Genomic DNA, 8811 nt, shown 5'->3' on the forward strand with positions numbered 1-8811 from the left:
AGACCACCTAAAGGCTATCTCGGGTAGGCGGATGACATATCTTCCCGGGACATCTTTTCTTCATATAAACGGAACCTGATTGATATATTTTCTATTGCAGTTTTTCTTCATTCTTCGCAAGAAGAATAACCAAGTGACGTTTCTACACGTGTATCATCACGCTAGTATGTGCGTATTGTGGTGGATGGTCTGCAAGTGGATTCCAGGTGAGAGGGATGGATGGCTAGAATAAGGTAGGGGATGGGGGGTTAAAAAGAAGCGGTTAGTAGGTGTGGTGAAAGAAAGGATTTCCGGTGAGAAGGATGGGAGGTTAGAACACGGTAGAGGAGAGGAGTGTAAGAAAGACACGGTTAATGGGTGTCGTTAGCAAAAGGATTTCAGGTTAGAGGAATTACAGGCTAGAGTAAGAATGGGGATGGGAGCGTTTGCAAGACGTGTCTAATAGGTGTGATCAGCGAAGAGATCAAGTTGAGAGGGGTGGGAGGCTAGAGTAAAAAAGGGGATCGGGGTTAGAAAGACGCAGTTAATGGGTATGGTCAACGAAAGGATTCCAGGTGAGAGGGATGGGAGGCTAGAGTAAGGATGGGGATCGGAGTGTTAGAAAGATGCGGTTAATGGGTGTGATCAGCAAAAGGATTCCAGGTGTGAGTGTTAGTTACGTATTAGGGTAGGGCGTCCGTGGAAGAAGCATGGGACAGGATGTAAAGAAACACGTCTTTAGCGGGTGTGGCCTTTAAAGGAAGAGAAAGAACGATGCGTGTATTATTATTCCAACTGAGTTTCAGGTGATAAAGAAGGAGAACAGACGAGATTCTAGAGTTAGCAAAACGAAGACGAGAGAGGCTAAAGAGACTGAGAAAAAAAAAAAGTTTTTACATTGCTTCCCTTTCGTTTTGATCATGTTTTTCACTTAAGACATAAGTAAACGTCACCAACTATTTTTTGCAGTGAGACAACTTACGGAAGAAGAAAATAACGAATGCGAAAATAGACGAGGAAAATGGAACTAATTATAAATTAAGATCGATCACTTAACACCTTACGTAGCTTCTAAATTCCTGTTTTCACGCAAGTAAGATAATTTCAGAAAACTTCCTTTATATTAACACTTTTCTTTTGTTTTGTTTTAGGAGGTGTCTGTAAGTATCCTGTCAATATCTTTTCTGTGGTCGCTTTACTCCCTTTTTTGTAACTTTGTATTTTTGAAAAATTTCTGACCCTCTGTCTTTACTTTCAGCTTACTTCGGTGCAACATGCAATAGCTTTGTCCACGTGGTCATGTATGCTTATTATGGTCTGTCTGCGATTGGTCCGCAAATGCGTCCGTATCTGTGGTGGAAACGCTACATCACAAAGCTTCAACTGGTAAGAATCCTCTCATTTATTGCAATACCTTATAGAGCTGAGCGATTTCAACTGAGTGACGTGAGACCAAAGGATTAATCTGACCAATCACAACAGTAGACTTTCAAATTAATCAATCAGAACTTAAAGCAAATGTGTCACGGGCGATAAACGCGGGAAATCACCCGCAAACAAGATTTTTGATTGGCTGGCTGAAAAGCTGGATCACGATGTCGTGTAAATTACAAATTGAGGAAATACAAAACTGAAGACTTTGAATTTTATTTTTACACTCGTTTGAAATGCGCTCTTCTACCATAAGTTATAAGTTCATTTACCCGTCAACGTAATGTTGCGTTAATAAGCTCCGTCTATTTTCTTTGTTAGTTTTGTTTTCTTAACATAGGCGCTAAGCTAAGCCTTTAAGGTTCTGTTGGAAAGTCTAAAACTTCGAGTTCGATTTTTCAGTAAATCAATAAAATGACTATTTAACTCTTAGAAAACGAGAACCAGTAGTCTAATTGTTTTAGTAGAAACTAAATGACGTGCTACTTTAGGTTCTAAATCAAGTTTAAATGAAAATGTAAATAAACAAGCCTTCTTATACACAGCTAATTTTGTACTTCTTACCATTTAAAACGTTCTATCCGTTTTATATTATTGTTTTATCGTTTTTTTTTATAGTATCATTAATTCATTTACCTACTTTTTCATCAAACACGATTTGTTAAAGAGGTTGCCCTTGTTTTGTCCTTTTTCAAAACTCCGTGCTCGCTACTCGCGTGAAAACGTATTTAGATAACGCTATAATCATTTTTTCTCTAAAAGTTCATTCCGAAAGATCACCCCTTGAAGCCCGAGGGGCTTCCTTCAGACGCTTTTCAGAGGTATAGAAAAGCAGATTTAAAAAAGCGATTATAAACTGAAAGAATGCGCTCTTTTTTTGTTACATGTTGTTCTCAAGGGTATATTGTTTTCGTATTAGCAAGCAACGCCAATTATGCATATTAAACACGGATAGCCAGCATCGAAATTTGTCTAAAAAATTCGTCTTTCCGCTATTTGCCGAAACTGTAAATTCACATGTGTATGGCATCATTGTTAACCGTCGTTTGTATCAACCACGCTAGCCATAACAATTGCTCTTAAAAACAGCGGTTAGCAATAATGCTCTGAGCACACTTGATTTATTTTGTAAAAATTTTGGTATTTTAACATCGTTCGTCTTGCCGCACTGCAAAGTAGTAAGTGCTTCTAAAACCAAAGGCATGTTTTGTCACAACTAAGGCTCTGTATACATTATACTGGATAACTTTTCACGTCGACTTGAAAAGCTATCCGCTATAGTATGAATACCTGTTCATTCTGCGCAAAAGAGTGGCATAGAAACCTGTCTGATCCACGTTCAATATCTGGGTGGGGCGGCTGCACCGCTCTACAGAAACCACACCGAAGTGAGCGTTCTTATGTGTGAACAGAATCCCTATCCGAGATGGTTTACGTCTCGGCGCAAGACCTGTCAAGTGTTGTGCAGACATAGCTCAAGTCTCCGATTCGATGTTGCTCTGGGTCCTCTTCCGTTTGTCTCTGTCGACCATGTTTCGTTCGCGAAATGGCTCACAGTCTGGTTTACTACGTTCACACTTAAATTATGAAAACATCCAAGTTCTTGTCTTATGTTATATATGATGGACTAATCACTATTTTTTAGGAATGGAAATAACAGTTAATGACTAAATGATGTTTTTGTCCATGCTTCTTTGCAAGTTTAGTACACTAACTTATACATAACGTCTTCAATAAAGCTTTGATACAAGTAATGTTGTCCTGTCTCTTGTCCATGTTAAATGTATTCATGGTCGTTTAGTCTGACATGAATTGATCTGGCTATAAAGCTTAGAACAGTTAGTTATTGCGGCACAATGAAAATCAAATTCTTTTAAAAATGCAAGAGAATAGTTAGTACGCCGGCATTTGAATGACTGATACCTTAACAATAGTGAGCTTTAGATCCGACGACGGCGAGATTCTACGACGGCAGACTTGGTCGAGGGGGCTTGGGGTGAGGTCGCCGTCGCAATGGTGCGAAAAATAGCATTAAGAAAGCTCGCGCGACGGCGGGTTGTTGTAGCGCCTTTTCCTGTTGAAGTTTAGAAATAAATACAAGAGTGATGACTACTTTTAGAAAGGTTCGTGAATTGTTACTGACAAGTTTCGATGATGGCGACATTTCAGAAGATGAATACTTACTGTTGTATGATGTCAACAGATCTAAAAATCCGGATTTTCCCTACCAGAATTACGAAAATTTTGACCTCGAGAGGCTTGACGAAAAGATGAGTGACATAATCCATTGGACCTCAATTTAATGCCAAAACAGTCTACGATATCATAATTGTTAATAAACACATCAATAAACACAAGAAAAAACTTGTAAAACTTACTGGGTTGCTTTCTTGTCGAGTTGACCGAGTCCATGGCGATTAACGAGTCAAACTGTTTAGAGAGGGCAAACAAATTTAATTTAAATACCGTGTTCAAATCGTTTAAGTCGCTTAGAAATTCGACAAAAATGGTCTACTGAGAATAAACTGTTAACAGTGCTAAACAATTTCGCTCAAAATGTGTTTAAATGGCATTATTTTGATCAAGTTTACTCACGTTTTACACGCGACGGCAAAATGGCCTTCTTCACGTCACGGACAAGGCCGCTACGGCGGGAAACTTCGCAACGACGGCAGCCGGAAGTCTTTCTAGTAGTAATTTCACTTCCGCTCGCCGTCACAGACGTCTGCCGTCATCGGATCTTAAGCAGGCTAATAATTGAAACACGGCTGCATAATTTGAGTATTGTGAGCAGGAAGGAATACTATTCTAAATGTATCTTGAAGTCATATTTAGCTTTATTTTCAAAGGAAAAGTGGTAGTAAGTTAGTTGGTCGAATCATTGAGGAGATCCCTTGTGCAAAGGCAAGCGCGAAGTGTGATAGAAAACGTTTAGGCAGCCTCGTTGTTTGGATGCGTACTATAAGAGGTAGTGATGTAAGAGGATAATAGCTATGATTCATTATATAACACTACTTTTTTATCAATATGCATCGGTTAAGAAGAGACTGTGCAATATTATGTGTAGGGTCATTGTAGTTCATGTGTGCTATCGTTCTACTCGATTTCTAGCAGACATTCTGCAGTTGTACTCATAATATTTGCTCATAACAAAAAGTGTTTTCTCAAAGCGTTATTGTAACAGACATATTCGTTCGATAGTTGAGTCCTTTGAAACGTTAGTAACGTTTTCACTAAGAATCCTAGTAGCAGGAGAAAGGTGTAACTTAACAGGAGAATATTGTGAAAAAGGCTCCATGTCTCAATAGAAAATAGTTATAGGCTGTCGCACGTTCTGAGCCGGAGAATTCTGTTTACTAAACGGAGAATTCTCCGATCTCCGATGCCTAATGAACACCCTGCCGGTTACGTACATCAAATGTAGGACTTTTGTGTAAACGCAAACATTGGAAGTCGTCTTTGCAAAGTGTAAAAATATAATTCATGACACAGAGATAACCCCAAAAAATAGTGATAATAATAACGATAAATAAAGTATATTCGCTCGGAAAAATAGTTATCCCCCTTTGTCTTTTTGGGACAGTCAGGGCACATTAGAACTGTTGATCGTCTTGGATTCAGGCCCTAAAATATGAAAGAGGTCTACTTTAAGGGGCTGTAGTCTATTTCGTTTTGGTTATAGTGCCAGTTATGCGTCCTTATTCGCTATGAAACTTAAGAAATTGTACCAGTGAACTAAAGATCTGTGAATGTCTTGTAATGATCAAATCAATGATTACGTTTCACTGTTTTTCAATAATGCATTTGCATAATGCCCTCATTCTCCTACTACGACCAGAATGTTCCCAGGGTTTTGCCTGTTTGTACAAATCAGGGCTGTTGTTATTTGAACCTCGATAGGATTATCAAATTTGAATATAAAAGGAAACGCGAAAATGATGTGTGCTGTTACCATTCAAATGAAACCTCTTAAGCTGAACTTTTACATAGTTTTATTCACCGTTTGAGATTTTATAGAAAGAAATTTATAATTTTTTGTGAATTTGTTAGTTTGGCCAGTATTAGGAGTGGGGCCATGTCACAAGAATTTTGCTCTGTGAGGTCAATTCTTTGCTGAAGTCATTACTTCCTTTACCTATGCTGCAACAAAATGATCCTATAGAGTTAAGAAGAAGATATTAAACAAATTTTAACAGAGAGCAATAAACATAATACTTTTTTGGTGTTTTTTTGCCGGGTATAGCATTAAAACTTTAAAAAAAAATGACACAACTTTTTTCAAGATTCAGTCCATGTGCACCCTTACTATCCCGTAGCAACAGACGACAGGAAACAGCTTCAATACCTAAATATAGTCTTTACCCGCCCAAATATCCACGTACAAATTCTCCATACTGATATTCATACATTTCCGTAGAGATAAGTTGAGAGAGTTTAATAAAAGATCAAAGCATTTTCTCTTTGGTGATCATTTGACTAATTCTCGTAACCTTTTGTCTTGACAACGTATGGATATTGTTAGGAGAAAATTAATGTTGGTCACTATTGGGAGTTAAAGGGTTAAATAGCAAAACTGGACCATTATTTTTGGAATTCGATTGTTGCAAAGACACGTTTTAGCGTTCTTAAAGATAACAAATGTTGTGGCATAGCCCCTGCAAGTTCTTTGTGGTGATTTTTGTGCTTGTTTGCTTTTGTCTTTTTAGACTCAGTTTACTGTTATCATAATATCTGGGGTGGGCGCGTTGTTCAACCACGACTGTAAATACCCCACTTGGGCAAAATGGATCATGGTTTTCTACACATTCACTCAGCTGGCACTTTTCAGCAACTTTTACGTCAAAACGTATCTGCAAAATAGACAGAGCAAGATGGCGGACAGCAAAAAAGAATCGTAGGCAAGACTTCTGGATTAAACAACCAATGACCCGGACACAAACACACAACTCGGTGAATAATCATTTCGCGATCTTAGCAAGTGATGGACTTAAACAGAAAAATATTTTTTTAAAGAAAGCAATATATGACTGGATGAGTGATTTCGATTGCATTTGCATCTTAAGCCTACGATCATTCCCTCCCCATGTCTCTTTTATGCCTTTCCCTCTCCTGTCCAGAAAAAAAACAAAACAAAACAAATCAAAACAAACAAAGAAACAAACAAAAAACAATGTGATCGCAGGTTATTGCATTATGGGATCTCTTGACGCTGGATGACTTCTGTTTTTAAACTTCTTCACTCTATTTAAAGCACTTGTTGTTTTTCACTGATTGAAATACTGGCACGTATATAATTTCATGATATTTTATTTTAATCGAAAAATGGGTGTTCAATTTTTTCATTTGTATGTAATGGTGTAAGGGTTTTCTATTATGTTATGTTTTTACTCTTTTGTTTTCAAAAAGGATAAGTAGAGTAGGTTATTTGTTCGTCATTTAAACTGAAAAATAATATTTTTTTTATAATAAAGTTATCCAGCATTGAAGGTGTTGTACAGTTTTATTTTCAAGCGAGCTTATTCGTGCAATCGTCAGTTCAGAGCACAATACAATACATTACAGTTTAGTTTACAATTCATTTCCTAAATGTTTTTGTGGTTTCATAGAAGACTGTATTTTGAAGATTATTTTGAATATTAAGGTTAAGCGTGAGGTTTTCGTGATAAGCTGTAGCCAATGTATTTGCAATCTTTGTATACCCCTTAGTGGAGGGCAAATATAATGTAAGACACAGTTCGTGGACCAACATGCAGAAAAATAGCATCTAAATACCAAGGCAAAGCAGAGCCTAGCAAAAGGAAATTAAAAAATAAAGAAATAAATAAATCAGCTGCAAAGCATGCGAATAATAAACAATTATTGGATGAGGTTTTTGTGATGTCCGGAATAATCAAGGTCAAGGGAAGTGTTATCAGCTGACCTGACGGCCGAGGCTGATAGCACTTACCGAGGCCTTGATTATTTATGATATCACAAAAACCGGCGAATCTTATAATTGTTTCATTATACATTGTTTTGAAGAAAATAACAACAAACACACCGTCGCAAGGAACCCGAATTAACACTGTTATTGGAAATCATGTATTACGTCGCAAGGAACCTGAATTAACACTAGTACTGTTATTGGAAATCATGCATTGCGCGTGCAACCTAAAGATTAGTCAGTTATCTGTGAGGAGATAACTAACTAATCTGTAGGTTACGCTGATTTCGAAAATTAGCTGTAGGCTCTTAGCCGATGAGAAAATAGATAGTGAGTAAAACGTAGAACAATAAACAATTATTAGACAAGGTTTCTGTCACATCTGGAATAATCGAGATCAAGAGAAGTGTTATCAGCTGAGCCGAAGGCCGAGGCGGATAACTCTTACCGAGACCTTGATTATTCCGGATATCAAAAAACCGACTCTAAAAATTGTTTTATTTCACATTGTTTTGAAGAAAATAACGACAAACACCGGCGCAAGGAACCTGAATTGACATTGTTTTTGGAAATCATGCATTGCGCGCCCAACCTACAGATTAGTGAGCGGTCTGCTAGCAGATAACTAACTGATCTGTAGGTTGCACAGATTTCCAAAGTTAACTGTAGGCTCTTAGCCAATGAGAAAACAGATAATGAGTACAATGTATAATAATCGAGATAAACTGTAGCCAATGTATTTGTAATTTTTGTGTACCTCTCAGTGGACAGCAAATTTGTAAGACAAACAGCACTAGAGCTTACATAAAGCAGAAAACATGGCATCTAAACACCAAGGCATAACAGAGCCTAGTTAAAGATAATAAATCATAAATCGTTTGCAAAGCATACGAATAAATGAGTTTATCTGCGTAGTACATACGAGAAGACATTTATAACCATAGCCTTCCATCTTTTCATCCATTGACTGATAAAACAAATAACGAACACTTACCGGAACCATTTTTCAAGTTTAACGATAATCCCTCTAAGGTGGTTCCGTGAACGGAACACCTAAACGCGCTAGTTTTTAACCGGTCGAAAATTCGTCAGGTGCCGCGTGAACACAGCCTTTGTTGAGTCGAGTATGCTTAAGCCTGAGAAATCAGCTGACATCTGGCGACCCCACCGCTGGTTTCTTTGCGAAATGACGTCTGAGAAACGAGCACGGAAATTTCATACCCATTCCATGGGTAGTGCTTCTGATTCGGGTTTAAGCTAATTTCCAGCCAATCGGAAGCACTACCCAGATCTTGGTAGTGATGCGTCATCAGTATGGAATGTCTGCGCTCATTTCTCAGCCTTCATTTCGCGGGAAAACCAGTGGCGGGCGGCGTCGCAAAATGTTGGCTGTTTTCTCAGGCTAAGTATGAATAAAAATGCTGCGAACGAGGTTGGGAGGTCAGATGTACGCAGTTGTTCCTTTCGTAAACGGTCGC

At 38.1% G+C, this 8811-nt stretch overlaps 1 protein-coding gene across 1 annotated transcript in view; it reads left to right on the forward strand.

Moving 5' to 3' along the window:
* LOC140940074 (very long chain fatty acid elongase 4-like) overlaps nucleotides 1-6451 on the forward strand; it is a 16980-nt gene extending 10529 nt beyond the window's left edge. Inside the window, exons 6-9 of the mRNA XM_073388957.1 lie at nucleotides 101-206; nucleotides 1131-1139; nucleotides 1238-1365; nucleotides 6117-6451. Coding sequence (XP_073245058.1) covers nucleotides 101-206; nucleotides 1131-1139; nucleotides 1238-1365; nucleotides 6117-6308 — 435 coding nt within the window. The 3' untranslated portion in view covers nucleotides 6309-6451. The remainder of the gene's footprint in view (nucleotides 1-100; nucleotides 207-1130; nucleotides 1140-1237; nucleotides 1366-6116) is intronic.
* Nucleotides 6452-8811: the final 2360 nt, after the last annotated feature.

Source organism: Porites lutea, chromosome 6 (assembly GCF_958299795.1).
Source record: "Porites lutea chromosome 6, jaPorLute2.1, whole genome shotgun sequence".
In the NCBI taxonomy this organism is placed as follows: Eukaryota; Metazoa; Cnidaria; class Anthozoa; order Scleractinia; family Poritidae; genus Porites; species Porites lutea.